General features: G+C 35.4%; 1 protein-coding gene across 1 annotated transcript; it reads right to left on the bottom strand.

Moving 5' to 3' along the window:
- Window positions 1-15,301: 15,301 nt before the first annotated feature.
- Window positions 15,302-18,358, bottom strand: LOC130047822 (uncharacterized; the record flags this gene model as incomplete). Its single annotated transcript, XM_056143410.1, has 2 exons — window positions 15,302-15,700; window positions 18,142-18,358. Coding segments are annotated over 2 exons (450 nt in total), but the record flags the coding sequence as incomplete, so codon positions are not given.
- Window positions 18,359-22,089: the final 3,731 nt, after the last annotated feature.

The following is a 22,089-nucleotide window of genomic DNA, read 5'->3' as shown; positions in this document are numbered from 1 at the left end:
GAAAGTCAGCATTTCGCAAATTCTAAGGTCATTATAACGATCTAGCTTGCCAACACAAACTATCATTGGGTCACATGCTGTCTGACATGTTTCATACTGATTATTAGTCCGTTCTTGGTTCCCGTGGAGATCCGGGTTAGAATAGGTCCTCAGTACCCATTGCTTGTCGTAGAAGGCGACTAAATAGGACGGTCCTTCGGATGAGACAGCAATAACCGAGATCCCGTGTTACAGCAGGCGTGGCACGATAAAGATCCCTCCCTGCTCAAAGGCCATAAGCGCCGAGCATAGGCCGAAATTTTGCAGCCCTTCACCGGCAGTGGTGACGTCTCCATATGAGTGAAGTATTCTCGAGAGGGACGTTAAACAATATTTAATCAATCATTAGTCCGTTCTTGGCATAGTAGTTTTGACTACGGGTAACTCCGTTTACCTGATTAAGATATAGGGATCACGGTGAGTTTAACCAGTCGACAGGGAATCAGAGAATATGGGACCCACGATGGGTGTGACCGGTCGGCAGGGGATACTTACTCCTTCTAGGCACCTGATCTCACCTCTGGAATGTCCAGGGGTCCGTGTTTGGCAAACTATCTATTTTCATTGCTGATAGGAGTTATGAGATTCATCACTCTTCGTTATCTTTGCCTATCATAATTATGTATAATGAATAGTTCTTTCACACATATTCATGTAATTATGTAATCCGGGATAAGAACATGTATAAAAACGATAGTGAAACACCTAAAACTTCAAAGCAACAGTTGAGAACACAGGCTAGTATTATATTCAGTTGTAGCGAAATTCTGTGACTCATGTTCAAAACAGATTTGTAAAATTTGCACAATACTTTCTTTGGACCTTTAGGGTATGCAGGGCATTGTTGACATGCATCAGATATATTTTAATCAACTCATGTAGGTTAATCTGGAGGATTCTGAACCCAAGCATCTGTGATACATTTAGACTGAGGAAATGAATCATTCAAACCAGGGAGTATTCATCATGACAACAATATTCGGAGTAAAATGAATTCCATGAAGTGTTTATACGTATCAAAAATTATAAAACCTGAACATTCTCTACATTATTTAATTATGTCGATTAAAATACAAGAAAACAATGGTCACTATGCAAGACACTTTACCTTGATAAATATCTATTGAAATGCAAGAGGAATGCTATCTGGGATTTATGAGATTGATAACTGTTCGTTATCTTCAACTTTCATTTGATTGTTTTCGGTTTTACGCCGTTTTGGTAATATTTCAGCCATTTTATTTGTACCTTTGGTAATTATGCATTATTAAAGACAAGGATATACAACATGTTTGGATTTTGTTATTTTTGATACGTATAAACACTTCATCGAATTCATTCTACTCCAAATGTTGGTCTTATAATAAATATATAAAATTTATGTGTATGCTTAATTGCGATTTCAAAGTTGATTGCAATTTCAATCGTAATAAAGATGAGGTGTATAATTTTTCTCGCACCTGACGTTCGTAATTACAGGTAACAGGTCGTTATCTTCACGATAAATATTTATTGAAATACAAGATAAATGATGTCTGTACCTAATGGTAATTATAAATTATTGAATAAAGGATATATTATTAATTGATTGCACACTGTTAAAGTACTCCTCGAAACGTTCAGGTTTTGTAATTTTGATACATCAAAACACTTCATCGAATTCATTTTTCCTTGAAATGTTGATCTCATGATGAATATATATAATTTAGGTGCATTTTATGTATTTGTTTAATGATGCTTTCAAAGTTAATTGCAATTTCAGTCGCTATAAAGATAATAAATTTTCTTTGTAAGGTGTACATTTTTGTCCCACTTGTACATTTTGTTCTATGGAGACGACACTTACTTCAGGTAACAAGTGTGATGCACTTAGACCCCAGTGTCTAAGTCAATTAGTTCTTTTATCATGGCATGATCAAAGCTGGGGGAAATTATGCATGTGTTTCAATTTCATGTAATTATGGTTCTACTGACTTTGTATAAATGGATGATGTACGCTAAAGTTTAGTTTTATTATTCTGGGTTTTTTTGGTTGGTTTTTTTTTCGTCATATCAGTCCTTAATTCCAAAATACATTAATATTTCGGGGTAAACTTTATACAGAGACCCCTTTATAATCTTTACCTAGGATCTTATTATTCTGTTACTTTTGTGCTGTTCTTGCGTTCAAAATGAAGTGTGTATTCCTATCTCCTGTTTTGAATATCTCGTTTTACTAGACTATATGTATCAGGTTCAGGACCCACCAGCCCCATTACCTTACACGAGATGATTAAATTATTATTGTTGAAAATCTCTTTGATGGATGACAACACTGTCGTGATATCCCAAACAACCTAAACCTATTTTAAAAAATACTCTCATGTTCGTCAATACAACCTCTCGCTGGGTCAAATGCTGTCTGACGTGTTTCATACCGATTGTTAAGCCGTTCTTGGCACCCTGATTTTGTCTGCGGATAACTCCGTTTACCTGAAAAGGATACATGGCTCACGGCGGTTGTGACCGGTCGACAGGGGATGCTCACTCCTCCTAGGCACCTGCTCCCACCTCTGGTGTGTCCAGGGGTCCGTGTTTGCCCAACTATTTATTTTGTATTGCTTGGACAGCATTTGACCCATTGATGGGCTGTATTGGCAAACTAGATTGTTATAACAAGCATAGAATTTGCGAAATGCTGACTTAAAGTGAGACTGTTGAAAGCCCTGCATCATCAACATGTTTGTCAGTAACCTGCCTTGATCTAAAAACCGATCATACTCAGAACAAGTTCTTCCATATCAAAACATCCTCTTTATCATAAAGTTGAATTGTTAGTTTGAAAGACAGCTGTTTATGGCAAATTTTATAATCCATCCTGGGAATTTCATCGTTTCTTACAGGTAGTCGTGGTTTTTCAATTTTAATTGCTGGGAGTAGGTATGCTACGGAGATAATTGTCGAGTCGATGATGGTTTAGAAAGGGGAAACCGTAGCAAACTTCCGAATGTTGTATGCTCTTTAAAAGATGAATTCATTATCACGATTGTTTAATAAGTGAACACATTCAAATAGGAAAGACTGCAATGAGCGATCATAGAATTGCAAATAGTGGAAAATGGATAAAATTGAAGACAAAAGGATTTTTTCTTTGACTAACTGGTTGGTATGTGATGCGCATTAAGACACGTTGTTTGAAAGTAAATTGTATATTCAATGAAAAGTCCGAGTCATTAACATACAACTGTATGCACAATAACCATATCATTATCAGAATATATTGATGAGCTGTTTTGTATATTTCTCCCAGTTATTAGGACTTTTCGACTTTCGTCGGAAAGACCTATTGTTTTCGTCTTTTTTTATTATTAGGGCTTTTCGACTTTCGTCGGAAAGACCTATTGTTTTTCTGTTTTATTATTATTATTATTATTATTAGGGCTTTTCGACTTTCGTCGGAAAGACCTATTGTTTTCGTCTTTTATTATTATTATTATTAGGGCTTTTCGACTTTCGTCGGAAAGACCTATTGTTATTGTGTTTTTTTTATTATTCTTTTTATTCTCGACATATTTCTGTCAGCGTTTTCAAGAAAACGGTGAATTATAAGGATAAAGATTTATAAGATTCGTGTAGATAAAATTACGGTGTAATGCAAATAAGCTTTTGGACTTCCGGATCCTTTACTTCCGGTTTCTACAAGGTTAAAAAGCTTTTTTGATTGGGACCCCATATCTTTGACAATTTTCATCACAGTATAACAAAACTTTAAATTTAGATTCATTACACTTTGAGCTACAATAGTCACTACCTCCTGTCGTTTTCGAGATATTAAGGTCCCCACATTTTGAAAAGGGGGGTGTCAGTTTGAAAAACTGCAAATAAATTTTAAAAATTATGAAAGGTGTTCCATATTGTTAACAATGACATGTTTAACAGGTTTGCCAAGTTTCATTGAAATATATTGAGTACTTCCGGTTCTATGAATCTTTGAATTTCCCTATGAGAGTTTCAATATTAAAAAATTCAAAACACCTGCTACGTTTTCTCAAAAGCGTCTCAAGCAATCCTTGGAATATTTTACCTGATATATATCTATATCATGCTGCACAGAGGAAAGGATTTTGAAATTAATCCTGAAAGGAATTAGGGATCTGTTGGGGCCAAAGTAAGAAACAGTCTTTTATCCCTAACTTTTTTATTTGGCTTCAAATTTCCAAACTCTTTCGTGATTTGAGTTTAACATCAAAAGAGTAATCTAAAAATTAATACCCGTGGGTCCCTATTTTGACCCCTTAAGGGAGTTTTTGGAGCTTAAAATATGATACTTTCAAAAAAAAGTTCTTAAGAGTTGTATCTCTTGACAATTCAGAAACCTTTTTACGTCATGTCATTACTAGGGATAAAACAAACATGTGTGCCAAGTTTAATTGATATATATTCAGTACTTCCGGTTCTATGAATCTTCGAATATTTCCCTATGAGAGTTTCAATGTTAAAGAATTCAAAACACCTCCTACGTTTTCTCAAAAACTTCTCAAACAATTCTTGTGATATTTAATCCGAAATATGTCTATACCATGTCGCACAAAGGAAAGGATTTTGGAAGGAATCCTGAAAGGAATTAGGGATTTCTAGGGGCCAAGGTAAGAAACAGTTTTTTATCCATAACTTTTTTATCTGGCTTCCGATTTTCAAACTTTTTCGTGATTTGAATTAAACAACAAACGAGCAATCTAAAAATTACTAGCCGTGGGTCACTATTTTGACCCCTTAAGGGACTTTTTGAAGCTTATAAAAATTGCTAATTTAGATAAAAGTTCTTAAGAGTTATCTCTCTTGATATTTTCAAAAAATATGTTGTATCCTTAAAGACATGTTAAGTTCTATTTATCATTGAAGTACTTCTGGTTCCTTTACTTCCAGTGTCAAAATCACGAAAGTGATTAAGAAATAATTTTAGAAAAAGTCCCAAAACGTTACTATTCTTCCATAAAAATGATTGAAACTTTTCAGCTACATTTATGTTGTCTTGATGAACAAAAAAGTCAGTGGTAACCTACTTCTGTTTCCAGTTCTTTCCGAGATACAGAGCGCCAAAGATTAAGGGGATTGATATTTACAAAAAATAGAAACAAAGATTAGGATTTCTTTCAGACATATTGGACTGTTAATAATGATAAATACAATCAGTCTTTCAAGTTTCAATTGAATATCCTCAGTGCTTTTGGTTTTATAAATCCTTGAGTTATGTCGATGAAGGTTTTCATCTTAAATTGTCATAGCCTGTGTATTGAGTTATCTCTCTTTCACCATGCATTTCATTTCCAGGTAGATATTTACCCTGATAGGTCTTCAGATTTTCTTAACGTTTTATCGGTTCTTTTTCACAATGTATTTGGACATTTTATGATTTACACAACAAAATTCCCTTTGTTTTTGTTTTAACGACAAAAATTGTAGTTACAGTTGCTTTACTTTTTTAATTCATGTAATTTTCAATTCATGAAATATTTTGACTTGGAACTTTTGCGACAATCTTTTCAATGTTTGTATCGTTCATTGACCACGATCCTTCTTAGAAATACTTTCAAGTAAAACCCGTTTTTCATTCACGGTGTTTGGTGTTTTGTATACCAGTTCAATGCACCATTTATTCGTATACTCCCATACATATATTTCAGCTTTATAATTCATGATACATGTTGGTGAAATTTGGAACTAGTTCAAATGTTGCAATTTATCAACTTGGATGATATATTTTTTTCCAAACAGAACACCAATTTTTGAAAAAGCATTTATTAATTTACCCGAATTTATATATAAACATTCAGTATTTTTACCAATAATTCAAAAATTTGATCGCCAACTCCCACTTTTTTTCTAGATCTATTTTAAATTGTAGGACCAGACCTTGAAAAATATGTAAAATTTTAGAAATTGACATTACTCCTAATGTGTCCTTTTAAACTCTCAATGTTGATATGGTGAATTTTTTCGTGTATTAAGTGCAAAAAGGTAATTATTTATTTCCATTACTAGTATTAAACTTTCTTTATCTGTAGTGTTAGAAGATGCAAGGTGAAGATAACGAACAGTGATCAATCTCATAACTCCTATAAGCAATACAAAATAGATAGTTGGGCAAACACGGACCCCTGGACACACCAGAGGTGGGATCAGGTGCCTAGGAGGAGTAAGCATCCCCTGTTGACCGGTCACACCCACCGTGAGCCCTATATCCTGATCAGGTAAACGGAGTTATCCGCAGTCAAAATCAGTGTGCCAAGAACGGTTTAACATTCAGTATGAAACACGTCAGACAGCATTTGACCCAATGCGAGGTTGTACTGACGAACTAGATCGTTATAACGACCATAGATATGATAATATATCTATTTTATGTAATTTATTAATGTTGCTTATGTGTTGACGCCAACAGACAAATCTAGTTTAATTGAATAAATTTTACATGCAAAAATGTAATGTTTAGAACACTGTAGCTCAATAACAATCTTTGTGACCCCAGTTTTTCCTTTTAATTTCCTACTTCTATTTTTGTAGAAATCAAAAATACCCCAAAAATTGACATTACTTCAATTCTCATGTGCGAACCTCTTCAAAAGGGAACTTGCAGTGGAAGTAAGATTTCCTAATTAAAGCCAAGTAAGTGTTAGAATACAGTTGTAAATATAAGCTTTATAAAGACACTTTTGTTATATGCTTTGTGAACTAAAACCAACACACATTCATCATGTTACCTATCCAATTCTGTTATCACGTCTGCTTTATTAAACACAGAATGGTAGATGGTACGCATTTCTATTTTGATGTGTTTGATACAGGGTTTTTATATTACTTATAGCTTTCATCCATTCCGACAAGCTGCAAAGCTCTTCGCATTTTGCTCAGCGTCTGTCATAATCTTCGACAGAATTCATTGTAGAAAGGAAGATCTGTCGCCATCTTAAAGATCTTGTTTAACATTTCTGTTGAAACGATCAATACAACCCGCTGTATTTATTTCCCCATGACCGACTTTCATTTTGCAGTCTATCAGTACTAAGAACGATAACTAGTAATGTTAAAAAGAGAGAACAGTACTCCTAATGCCCCATGAAACTCACAAACACATATGCACAACATTAGATCTAAATTTTATGTATGGAAGGATTTATTCGTCTCTCATAGAAACGGTTGATATTTTAATATTTACATTTGCAACTGTTTTCTCCTACATAACACTATTACGAGCAAACGTATTTATCCCTGCATAAATCCATTACGGGGTCAACAGACGTCAGAGCTGTGCGTATGAACATTTGTTAAAAGTAGGTAACAGGTACTACTTTTACTAAGGCAATACACATCTAGCAATCGCTCTCACTTACTACAGAAATCTATCAATAGATGAAATCAACATCACAAAATGTATTTACGGTTTTATTTATATTCCAAGCAGTGGACTTTCATCCATAATTGATAAAAGCATTTCTATAAACAATATTTTACTATTGTATGTCTAAAATTTCGTCTGCTACAACTTCACCCTGGTCATCGGTGATGCGGAATTGTACCTACTGCTAGACATTAGGCTTTAGCAAAAAGGTCATTCACAGGATGTATGACCGATAAGTCGTCAAAGTGCATTAAGACCTACACACCACACTGCTTCCGTGCCACAGCAGCCATAGGTGAGTGATGTCGGTTTCCAAGTTTATGTCGGGACATCGAAGCGAGGCGTCGTTAAAAACATATTACAGAAATTTATCGAGTCAAAAGAAGCGTTCAGTGAGCTCATGTTTGTCAACAATTACACATCCAAATCCAAACCGTCCCTTACCTTCGTGCAGTTCCACATTCTCTGCGATGTTCAGTTCTTTCCGGAGATTCATCTGAGCTGCGTCCTCTGTCCTATCTATAAATGATTTGCCTACACCTGACGACTGCCCCCCTGTTCTTCATGTTCTTCCATCTCAGTCTTCTGTTAACTCCGTAATATCCACAGAATATTTTTCAAAGTCGGTCTTCAACGTCTTTCACTTTTAAAAGTGAAAGCGCATCACAACTGTAAGTGTAACATTGCGCACCCCCGTTTAAATTATAATTCCCCCCGACCCCTAAGATTAGACATATGGAAGAATTTCCCATTATATAGTCCCGAGTTAATGTATAAGTATATGTTGATATACTTGCTTTCTAGCGTCTTAATAATTAAGACAGTTCTTCATTTTATGGAACTTTGTTTTGTGTTGTCGTCATTTTGAACATCTATGACGCTTCGTTGTGGACGTCAACAATTTGAAATGTATGGAAACGTGTTGTTAACACAATTCAGCAATGTTACCGACCAAAAAATGTAAATATAAGTAATAAGGTATCATTTTCAAATATCTATCGGGATATAAATACGGGTTGGTACATGATCAAATTTTTCATAAAGCCCTTCGAGCTTTATGGAATTTGATCACGTGACCAACCCGTATTTATATCCCGATAAATATTTTAAAATGATACCTTATTTCTTAATTGTCGCAATATGTATCCAATGTAAACATGTGTTGTTGTTTTTTTAATTAGCTTTTACTTTTTAAGCTTATACAGTCAGAGATATATAAAATTTCATTCAATAATTAAATTTATATACGATACAAAAATAAATTATGCTCATAGTACCTAAATGAAATACGTATAAAATGACATCTTATATGGATACATATTCATTACACTTGATATACATACACTTATTGAACTTTTAATCATCCTTTGTTTGTGAAGTAAAGACAACTCTGATCAGTTTGCTAGATACAGCTGCTTTAATACAAAACTTGGTATACATTTTGGAAATTAATAATACAAATGGTAATATGATATATACATGGGTCAATGGTGTCGAAAGGTAATTGGCATTCTGGAGGCCTATCGATAATGGAGGGGGCAGGGGAGGGTGGGGCAGTGGGGAGGGTAGGATATTGATGATCTCCTGTTCTGTGACTGTTTATTAATAAATAAACGGACATAATTTATTTTACATGCATCATGTTCATGTAATTCGCTTTCAATTCTAAATCTATGATATCCGTAATATCAAATTGTCTTTAACTTATTTTCTTTCCCCATCCTTTTTCAATATCATAAAATGTCTTATTGAACTGTATGCTCTTTGCAACTATTCTTTATTAAACTAATGTAGTGTGGAAAGCTGATGAAAAATTAGGTTGACGTGCATAGCCATCTCATTACCAGTAACATAATTTATTTTACATGCATCATGTTCATGTAATTCGCTTTCAATTCTAAATCTATGATATCCGTAATATCAAATTGTCTTTAACTTATTTTCTTTCCCCATCCTTTTTCAATATCATAAAATGTCTTATTGAATTGTATGCTCTTTGCAACTATTCTTTATTAAACTAATGTAGTGTGGGAAGCTGATGAGAAATTAAATTGACGTGCATAGCCATCTCATTACCAGTAAATCATATTTAACTCATATCGCTCAGTCAGTATATTTAGAGTTCAAAGTTGTAAATTGGGAGTTTGAGTCTGTAGATGACACAATATTTCTATTTGTTTAAAAAGTCACCTTAGAAGATGAATTTCTTTCTTTCTTTCTGTCTCAGATAACGAACTATAGTCAATCTATTAACTCGTATTAGCAATACAAAATAGAGAGTTGGGCGAACATGGGCACTTGAATATATGTTTTACGTCAACTGATATCAACATTATTCTCTCCATGAATACAAACGAATGTTTAAAATTGTGATTTAACATATCAATATCGCCCGTACAAGGTCTTCCTTATTATAAACCTTTACCTGTAACAAAGTATGTAAACCTTATACGGTACCAATTTTGATGCACCAAATGTGCATTTCGAAAAATAATGTCTTTTTAGTAATGCTTAAAGACCGAGTTTTTCGACCGGTCGGTTTACCTCAGGTAAGTTTAATTGGGGGCGGAGCTAATTTTAAGCAGGTGTGAAGCCCCGAGGGAAGAATGGTAGCTTGTGTATAGCTTCCTGAATACACGGGATGTTACCTGTGTTACCTGTCCGTTTTCGTAAGATAAATCAAAATATTGATAAAAAAATTAATAAATCAAACATGTTAAAACAGTCAGACATGATGTCTCTCTTGTATCCGTGCGTCTGCCAAACATACAGATTCCTACGAGAATCCCTTCGTACTGCGGAGGATTTTCTGGCGATATAACGATCATTGTCCCACACCCCACGATGACTCAACATAGTCCAGAATTTCTTATAAAGTTTTTTTTTTCTGTTAGATTTATTTTTTCTGGACGGCACACCGGGATTTTCTGGCCACCAAAGTTGCATGTGCGACTCGCCCATAACGCACGGCCTACACCAACACTCGGGACATTCAGCTCTTCCGGCATTTCCCTCAATAGCTGGTCCAGGCGAAGAGGGTACTTCCTCAGATATAACTTCTTCCTCGGCATCCCAATCCCAACCATTGTATGCAAAAAGGGCCCTTACAGAGGATAATTTCTCTTCTGATAGAGTTGTGGTTACTTTTGTTGCCATGTTTCGTCGTAAAATGACGCTGATAAAATTTCAACTGAATATAAACGGAATTTTAATGACGTATTTACTCATAATTAAAATTTTGATAATAATATATAAACACGACATTTCCAATGAGAGTCGGTATAGTCTCTTGAGCATAAAATCCATGTCCATGTAAATTTTGTTGTAACCATCCATAATTTTCTATCGCACCTAACCCATCATAATTTATTATAATTGATGTAATTATATGTAAGATTTTCTACTCAATACATTATATTTTGTGACTATAGATGTAATACAAAGCCATAATTTTCTTATCAAAACTTTCTCTATTGAGCTGGCATACTACGCGGTAAACATCAAAAGATTTCACGGACACCTCGATCGAGAGACGAGGTGGACAATGTATACACACGGATTAGTTACTAAATGTCCATCAATTTCTAGCATCCAATCTGAAGCTAAATTTCTCCTCATTGACAGCGGTTTGCAGACCAGGTAAAATTGAAGGCGGTGCTTATTTCCTCGGTCTTTAAGCCGAAATATTGGAAATCCGAAATAACAATAAACCCGAAAGAACTAAAAAGAAAAAAAAAGAGTGCCAAAGACTGGAGTCAAATTCCTCTAAGGATCAGTTGTATTTAAGGATACACTTTACTGCTGGTGTACAATGCGCATGTGTGAACGGAAATCTCAACATGTCGGTATGTTCCTTTACCTACTGTCTCACACAGGGACATGTAATTACTAAGGTATGAAATCATCAAATATAAAAACGGATATCTTTATAACCATTTTACTTTTTTTGTTTTTAATCTTTCTTCCTATGATTTGATTTCGTTAAGTTTAAATTTGTTCTTTTCAAAATGCCTTATAAATGATTGCTTAGTATACATGCAATATACCGATTGTTAAGCCGTTCTTGGCACACTGATTTTGACAGCGGATAACTCCGTTTACCTGATCAGGATATGGGGCTCACGGCGGGTGTGACCGGTCAACAGGGGATGCTTACTCCTCCTAGGCACCTGATCCCACCTCTGGTGTGTCCAGGGGTCCGTGTTTGCCCAACTATCTATTCTGTATTGCTTGTAGGAGTTATGAGATTGATCACTGTTCGTTATCTTCACCTTGCATACATAGAATGCTGTCCATTCCGCTTATATTGAAGTTGCTTATATTGAACAATCGGTTATTTTGAAGTAAAAATAAATCCTGCAGTGATATTATATATATAGTTCAACACTTGGTATATTAAACTTTAGATATAAAGAAGGAATCCGGTCTTTCCCCTGAACTTTGATATATCCGAAGTAGACTCTAGCTAGACCTTAATCTAATGATGCATTTCATTTCATCTACAAAACACTTGGGGTTAATTTCTTTTAAACCTTAGACGAATTTGATTCCATGTCTTGGCACACTGTTTTTCCCTATAATAGCTCCAAAACTTCATTGCTATTTCGGGTATCAATTATTTCGGTTGAGCATCGCTGAAGAGATATTATTTGTCGAAATGTGCATCTGGTGCATCAAACATGGTACCGTATAAGTTTTACATTATGACCTCTGGGTCAAGGCCACTGCTGGTGGACTGTTAGTTCCCGAGGATCTCTACAGTCCAGGAGCTAAGTACTTCGTTACTAGCTTGAAAATACGGAGACATATCTAATTGCTGTTATAAAATTGAGAAATTCATTTCAAAATTAAGGATTATCTCCCTCACGCATAGCTCTTATCCTTAGACGAAATTGACTTCACTTTTTTGGCACACTGGTTTTTTTTTCTATAATAGCTCTAAAACTTCATTGTTATTTCGGATTTCAATTACTTCGGTTGAGCATCACTGAAGAGACATTAATTGTCGAAATGGACATCTGGTGCATTAAAATGTGTACCGTATAAGTTTTACATTCATTAATACACATCAAACACAAAATTGGATAATTGATTATTAACTCTCTTCTCCCTAGTGACATTGGTAAATGAGGATTAATGTTTCACATTTGTTTACGTCAAACTTTAACGACCCCCTATGAGAAAAGTAATACACATTGTGAAGATAGAATACAGTTGTAGAACACACACAGTCTAGAGATCATTTTCAGGCAAATTATCACCCTAAGCCATTTGTCATGGTTAACAGGTCAAATTCTTACACAGAATCGTCAGAGTTCTAGTGTTTGTCTGAGAGTTATTGTTTGTTTGACGTCCTTTCCAGAATTTGTCACTCAAAGTGTGACGTCATTGGCAACGCTCATTGCTGTATAAACGTGCTTGACGACATCTGTTCTCAAAGTGATAATATACGGCGAACCAGACAGACGGATAAACACTGTTGAGAAAGTAATAAGGGATTTCATTAAATGTCCGCTGACAAAGCTAGTAACACCATTGTCTTTGTTTGTAAGGCTCGTTATTACAACTGTATTTTGAACGCATTTGGCATTAATTCCACTTTTGGTAATCATACTTATACCCCAACAGCCCTTTCAAAAGATGAAATTCTTCAAAACCATGCTTCAGTTTTAGACACATTTAATATCCCAGTCAATGGGTCGAATGAATATGAGTTACCGTACCTATACTGGATTCCTAAACTACATAAAAAGCCTTACAAACAACGATACATTGCTGGATCCAGTAAATACTCTACCAAGCCCCTATCTTTGCTCCTCACGAAAATGTTAACAGCTGTGAAGGAGAAACTTCAAACTTACTGTGTGACTACATATGCCAGAAGTGGTGTTAATCAAATGTGGATTCTAAAAAATTCTAAAGAACTTTTAGTAAACTTGAAATCAAAGAATTTTTCCCAAATCAATAGCATTAAAACCTATGACTTTTCAACACTATACACGACCATTCCTCACGATAAATTAAAGACTAGACTTTTTGACATCATAGACAGTTGCTTTTTCAACAAAAACGGAAAACGGAAATATTCATATCTAGTGATCAGTCATTCAAAAACTTACTTTGTTAAACACCACTCTGATTCCACGCACAAGTACTCTGAAGTTGAAATAAAAAAATATGCTAGAGTTCCTCATTGACAATATCTTCGTGGTCTTTGGTGATCAGGTCTTCCAACAGTCTGTTGGAATTCCCATGGGCACGAATTGTGCTCCTTTGTTAGCTGACCTGTTTCTATATTCATATGAAGGAGAATTTGTTCAAAAACTTCTACGTAAGAAGAAAAAATCTCTCGCTGTGACCTTCAATTCGACTTTTAGATATATCGATGGTGACTTGTCTATTAACAATGATAGCTTTCATTTATATGTCGATTTGATATATCCCTGTGAGCTCGAAATAAACGACACCACAGAGTCGTCCACTTCTGCTTCATACTTAGATATTTTATTGAAAGTAGACATTAACGGCAAACTAACAACTCAACTGCATAACAAACGGGATGATTTCAGTTTCTCCATCGTCAACTTCCCACATTTATGTAGCAATATTCCATTATCACCTGCATATGGTGTTTATATATCTAAACTGATTCGATATGCAAGAGCTTGTTCTGGGTATAGTCAGTTTTTAAATCGAGGTAAGCTACTGACAAACAAGTTGATGGTACAGGGATTTGGACAGTCTCGATTGAAGTCAGCAGTTAGCCAATTCTATGGTCGTTATAACGATCTAGTTCGTCAATACAACCTCGCATTGGGTCAAATGCTGTCTGACGTGTTTCATACCGATTCTTAAGCCGTTCTTGGCACACTGATTTTGACTGCGGAGAACTGTTTACCTGATCAGGATAAGGGGCTCACGGTGGGTGTGACCGGTCAACAGGGGATGCTTACTCCCCCTAGGCACCTAATCCCACCTTTGGTGTGTCCAGGGGTCTGTGTTTGCCCAACTATCTATTTTGTATTGCTTGTAGGAGTTTTGAGATAGATCACTGTTCGTTATCTTCACCTTGCATAAATAAAATTTATTTAGGCAATGTATACATTTCTTGTTGAATAAGTGCATAGGTTGTGATCCTCATGTACAAAATTTATGAATTCATAAGGATAAGAAAATACAAATATAACCATAACAGAGGAAATTCTAAAAAAATAGGAGGGGTGGATTAAAGGTTTGGAAATGAGGTATTTCTACTATTTTTTTTTATCAAGAAAGGGGACACCCATTTGATTCTGGGGTGGGCATTTTTTCAATTAAAAAAGAATTAACCTAATTGGGCAATTTGTTTTCTAGGAAATAAAATTAGATGGGGAGGGGGATATCATAGTAAATATCTGCAAAGTGATTTTCCCCTTCTTGACTTTTGCATTACTCTATATATGTATTTTTCAGTTATATAAAGACAATATTTTAAATTATCCTTCTTTAGTACTGTTCATGTAATTGTACATTTTTTCAAGGTTAAAAGGTCAAGGACAGGTATGCGCACTGTTTGATAGTGAAGCAAAACTGGTCACAGTATTTGCTACGAGTAAATTAAAAGTCAAATTTCTTGTATATGGGGTAACCCATATCTATTCTTGTTTTATTGAAAACTTCACAGGAAATTGTATCATAGCTAAAGTTTTGACGGAAAAACAAATAAAGAGACCGACTTATAGCACATTTGGTATATCCTATGTGTTTCCCCAACTCTCTATTTCCTATAGCTTATAGGAATTGTGCGATTGATGACGGTTCGTTATCTTCACCTTTCGCTGAAAGGGCTTGCGAACACTGTATATCTTACAAAACTATTGAATCAGGTAGATATTTTACCAATTATGTATGAAAGTTTGTATAAATGGGTACTTTTACATCAATAGTAACAACATCCAAGTGTCTGTAGGTTTTGGTAGAATTTTGATTTTGATTTACATCTGTGTTATTATTCTAAGATTTTGATAGAATGTTGGACGGTGGTGGGATCGATCCGACTGATTTCACAATCTCACGCCACGATTCCAGCGATGACAACTTCCTCCAACACCAGATAATTTTTCCCATCCATGTTGTTCTGTTTAACAATTTTCACGGTGACGAACATTCCGTACAAGAGTTTTTCACACTCAATGACATGAACTCCTCCCGTCACACTAGGTCCAACGAACGTTCCACAAGTGGACATCTGAGCCCAATCAATGGTGTTCCCAACTCTGGTTTCAACGCCATGCAGCCATTCACCTAAATAGAAATGATAGGTCATGTAGAAGGTGTACTAAATATATGAAACATATTTGGACCTATCGTCACCTGTAGGAGTAATGAGATTTATCATTGTTCGTTATCTGAACCTTTCATGTAAAATCGGCCGAGATGAATGCTTACGGGTACAATGATTGTGCTTTTATATCTAACTAATATTTATTTTTTTTATAGATGAGGACATTTAAATGCATATATCGAATTATCAATCAAACAATGAAGACAACATATCTCTATATTGCCGATGTACCTGAATCAGAGAGAGGGGAATTGATACAAACCCCAACCTAACTTTAAGGAGAATTTGCAAGATTCTGAAATGCAGGGAGTTGTACTCTGTTCCAAAATCCATTGTTCTTACGGTATGTCTCTGCAAGTTTAAGCAAATGTCTGTCAAGACTTCGCTTAATAGTCAGGTTTGGTTTTAAAATGGACTTTGAAAGTACATTTCTAATCCATTTCAAACTTTTATTCTGGATACATATAGTATGAAAGGCGAAGACAACGAACAGTGATCAATCTGAAACACATAATGGTACAGGGGTTTCAACAGTCTCGATTGAAGTCAGCAGTTAGCCAATTCTATGGTCGTTATAACGATCTAGTTCGTCAATACAACCTATAATTGGGTCAAATGATGTCTGACGTGTTTCATACTGATTGTTAAGTCGTTCTTGGCACACTGATTTTGACTACGGATAACTCCGTTTACCTGATCAGGATATAGGGCTCACGGTGGGTGTGACCGGTCAACAGAGGATGCTTACTCCTCCTGGACACCTGATCCCACCTGTGGTGTGGCCAGGGTTCCGTGTTTGTCCAACTATCTATTTTGTATTACTTGTAGGAGTTTTGAGATTGATCACTGTTCGTTATCTTCACCTTCCATAATTTCCATAAGCTATACAAAATAGAAAGATCAGCAAACACGGATTCCAGGAGACAACAGAGGTGAGATTATGTGCCTAGGAGGAGTAGGTGTCCCCTGCATCCTGGTCACACTTGCCGTGAGCCCCATATCTCGATAAAGTAAACAAATCATGTATTTGCAAGTGTTTATTTGCTTCTTGAAGGAAGCAATGATAGGAATAATTAAAAAATGAATTTACATGCATGATTAATACGTATTTCTAGCTTGATAATGAAGCGTTTATACAAAAGTAAGAAATAAAACAGAGCATAAACAAATCAATACCACCTGCAAATTCAAAACATAGAAGACACATCATTATCACCTGGATATGGTGTTTATATCTCTCAACTGATTCGATACGCGAGATTTTGTTCTGCGTATAGTCAGTTTTTAAATCGAGGCAAGCTACTGACAAATAAGTTTATGGTACTGGGTTTTCAACAGCCTCGACTGAAGTCAGCATTTAGCAAATTGTATGGTCGTTATTACAATCTAGTTCGTCAATACAACCTCGCATTGGGTCAAATGTTGTCTGACGTGTTTCATACCGATTGTTAGGCCATTCTTGGGACACTGATTTTGACTACGGATAACTCTGTTTACCTGATCAGGATATAGGGCTCACGGCGGATGTGACCGGTCGGCAGGGGATGCTTACTCCTCCTGGGCATCTTATCCCACCTCTGATATGTCCAGGAGTTCGTGTTTGCTCAACTATCTATGTTGTATTGCTTATAGGAGTTATGAGATTGATCACTGCTCGTTATCTTCACCTTTCATTATTGGATAATGTAAGTTGGAGGAGGGAAGGGGACGCAGACAAAACTTGTTAATGTCACAGCTCGTGTTTTCGACTGAAACTGGAATTATGCGAAGTGGTTTTGAATTAGCTTATGGAACCAGTTTTTATACAATATGAAACAGTTTTAAAGTTCCACTGCGTTGGTCTAGAGGTACAGCGTTTGTCCTGCATGCGGAAGATGGGGATTCGAATTCCGACCGCGACAGACCTAATATGTTAAGATAGGTAGTGACCGTTCCATCGCAAAACGTTCGGCATCAAGTATGAACGCCACAGGTCCTCGGAGATGACTTTAAAAATGAATATCCCGTGTCACAGTAGGTGTGTTACGCTAAAGCATCCTCACTGCTCAATGGTCGTAAACGTCGAACATTGGCCTAAATTTGAAGCAATTCATCGGTCTTGATGACCTCTCCATGCGAGTGAGAAATTCTCGAAATGGACGTTAAACAAGATACAATTAATGAACCTAAGTTTACAGAAATCAAGTGTGACTTATCACAGAGACATGTATAGGATATTCGTCCTCCTTATTATAATTAATATACCAATGTGATAACTGGCAGGCTTACCGTTGTGATCGACATTACGCTTATTGAATTTTAAGATAGTTCTCTTTCGTCACTGTAAATAAAATAATTTTGAATCAAAATGAATGACCTAAAAGTAAAGTTATGAAAGTACTAAGTAGCATTACAGGCTTACCATGGCCATCGTTCCTGTTATAGATTGTGATGCTCTTAACGATACTTAGTCTGCCCAGTGCAACAGTCAACCACGGGTAAAGTTCAAAACTGGTATGAAATAATAGATTGGGATCGGTGACACGGGTTCGTCCATCGACAGCATATTCAAATTTTACTTTGAAGCGTTGATCTAAGGAACTTCCAGAAACTGGCTTTCCAAGTGCCAAGTTCGTTACTGTGACATAAAAAAGTTACAGATGTTGTGAGAATTGAGAATCCTTGTCATAATTACATGTATTTTCAGATTTGACACCAACATTTTTTTTTCTTCGTTTCTAATTGACTTCAACAATTCTACGTCACTAAGAGTAGTGACTAATACAATACATAAAGACTTTCCATAAATTAAATTATTAGGGAAACATTGATCAAAAATTGAAGAGACAATTTGAATGTAACAAGGCGTCACTTGGCGTAGGAAAACATTCTGAAAGATATGAGGAAATTATGACATATCTTTACATGCTGGACGTACGGGTCAGTGGCAGATCCACACAAAAATCAAACAGGGGGGGGGGGAGGGGGGTGCGACCCAAGTTTGTCAAGAATGGGGCGTGGGTGGGTTGAAAACATCAAAAGGGCAAAAGGACCTTTATATTTACAAAAAGTCAAAGAAAGGGGTTTTGCAAACTTCCAACGCCATAACACCTCCCTCCAAATCCACCACTGTACAGGTAATAATATGAATACTACATACCATTTTGACAAACCTTTCCGCTGGCTAGATACGTTCCACTACACACACACATCCCTCTGTCACAAACAGCTTTATCTGGACAATTGACGTTAGAGGACCAGCGGTCTCCCACTGATGGCTCTGCGAAATAGAAAGGATGAACATATTTCTTACATTTGTTTTCTTAAGGACTGCTAATTCGAAATTTTCCACTTCTGCGCAGAAAGTCGCGCAGATCGCTATTTACAGTATCCGTGCATTGTGACGTCACTGCAATTATTTCATCACACTATGAACATGCGAAATTTACGGACGGAATTTGAGAATGTATATTTCTTTCATTATACAAGTAATACATCTTATTTTAATCCATAGTTCATATAAATTCTTCAATAAAGTCAAGAGTAAGGTACATTAAGGCCCAAATTTCGCCACAAATTTAGGATAAATTTAAAATGTGGTTTCACTTGATTTAATCATTATGATTATGCACTAGGGCATTGGCCCTGCTGATACATGTGGAAATTAGTGTCGTAATATGTTCTGTGACGTCATTTTCCTTATCTCCGATTGACATGATTTACCGAAATCGCCGAAATTAGCCGTTTTTTATGCCTTTGAAACTATTTTAAAGATAGAGCACATGTAACAACCACAGTATACACCATATGAAATAATTTTGAGGAATATCATTTAGTTTGGACGCGGGGCCAAATTTGACCTCAAGCGTACCTTGTCCTTTACAGAATTTCCATAACTTTTGTATCTGTGAATCCGTGACTTTGAAAAATCTGTCCGTCATTTGTCCGTGTTTTGTGTGTAATTTCTGCGATTCCGTAATTGTCCGTGTTTCGACAACCTCCTGCGCATGTGCCATGAATCCAATTGTCATAGGTATGCACAACAAAGTAAAAAAAAAATGTCGACTCTTTTGTGATTAAAATTTAACTTCTGAATATAGTTTATATCATGGATATTCTTATCAATAGTAATTACTGTATTACTCTATAAACAATTACCGATTTACGGCATGCACCAGAAGTGAATTACTCAAAACCCAACGATATCTGTTTACAACAAACCGCGGAAAAGAGGGTAGAACTATATTTTGAAATCTTTCGACCATTTATTAAAACGATACGGAATAATGACTAAAACCCGTATCAATCAACAACAACCGAAGAACAGAGGCAGGACCGGGGGATAGTTTCTCTCTCGGCTGACAATACACACGCTATCGCCCCTACTAATTGGATAGATATTGCATTGCTACACCAAAGCAGAATAATTCCCATTCCGACAAGAAATCAAATAGTTCCGCCATAATGTTGGGAAGAGTTGCTATAGTTGTGGTGTTGAATACGCCTCTGGGCTTTGTATTTGACGTCACATTGCCGAATTGCGCGGAAAATCGATGCTGTCGTTGAATGCTTGGAAGACTATCATCCTTAGCGCAGATCCTAGCACTGAACCGATCACACGGCAAAGATACATATATTTTGGCGAAATTAGTCGGTTTATCGTAATCTTTTGATATAAAGAAAATACATTCAGGTAGAATAATACTTTATTTACTCATGTCTGAGATTGCAATATCCAATCAACATGTACCACGTGTTACACAAACATGTACAGCCTATGCATTTACAGTCAATATAAGTACAAGAAATGTCAGAATTCCTTTATCAAAATAAATTTATGCTAACTCATAAAATTGTTTCAAGGAATAAAAGTCTACTTTGTTTCATCAGAAAATTCGTATAATTGAATTACATGTTAGATCTTATCTTGAAACTGTCCGATAAGTCGTGTACTTGGTATCTTATCAATTTAAAATATGTATGCTTTTATTCAAACATTTGAACTTTTTAAACTTATTTAGAAAGGTTAAAAATATGAAAACAAAATATGCACAGTGCATGTATACAAATACGTTGTCTTAAGCTGCATACTGAGCTCTATATCAGATTTATTGAATTTGTTCATACATTACATATTTTGACACCACCCCTGGAATATTATGTAATGACTCGGTGTTTACATATGATTGGTGACTTTTTTTCAATCCATATGATTATTTAGTATAAAGGAAAAATATGAAACTACAAGTAGAAAACCCATCCATTTTTTATCTAATGACATTTTTCTTGAAAACTGGCCAAAAATCGTCCTTTGACATGCTCCCCTGACAAAACAATTGCCGATTACCCATACTTTTTTCTTACAATTAATAAGCTTATTGTCTTTTTAAAACCATTCTTCAATTTGGATTAAAACTCTATTGTAGATTTTTTTTTAATTTAAATTTGATATTACCCATTGGAAATGTCCCTATATTCCTTTTGCAACTTTTGAAACATCCCCGCTCAAAATCAAATACGATTTTTATTTGGTTTTTTAATTTCATTGATTGTAACTCCTTAATGCATGCTTTACCTTATGTCAAAATTTGAATAAAATCTCTATTGTAGAAACGAATTAGGTCCGGGTTTTTTTTTAAATAAATAACTACAGATGATTGTGGTCTGAATTAGTATCCTTCATTTATACAAATTTTATCATATCGTGATAAAGAACATATATGTATTAGTAATCAACATTCAAAAAGTCTGGCGAAACGTTGAACGTGAAACGCATGCGTCAAATGATATTTTGTCACTCCATTAAACAACTGCAAATATGTTCTTTAAATGATTGTGCATACTATTATTACTTGTAAACAAAATTGAATCAAATTATTGCAAAATGCTACATTTATCATTGATAGGAAAACGAAGATGTTTAAAGTTAGAAGGTATTTAAAATGTTTTCCGTCAGAAAACCAAAGGACGCGACCAAAATCTTTCAGTTATAAAACGCACGATATATGTAGTAAATATAGTCATGATCTGAAAGATTTGATGCAAAACTAAGTTTCACATTTTAAAGGGTATCTTGCCATGGATTTATTAGTAACTAGCAATTAAGGGTGGTGTGCTTGTCTATCATTAAATGTATTTACTTCAATTAAATTCCAAAGAATATCCTAGGAATCATATCATAATCCGTTTGTCTAAAATTGCGTTTACACCAGGCTAATATGAAATGTTGAGTGATGCTTTATTTGGTAAGTTAACCGAGACATGTACGTGTACACTGATATGGTCCTGTGATAGCAATACTTCGTTCAAAAGTCATTTGCACACAGTTATCATTAGCAGATTTAGATATTTCAAAGGCCATTAAAGTATT

This window comes from Ostrea edulis, chromosome 7 (assembly GCF_947568905.1).
Source record: "Ostrea edulis chromosome 7, xbOstEdul1.1, whole genome shotgun sequence".
NCBI classification, from domain to species: Eukaryota; Metazoa; Mollusca; class Bivalvia; order Ostreida; family Ostreidae; genus Ostrea; species Ostrea edulis.
This window is presented reverse-complemented; position numbering and strand designations above follow the sequence as displayed.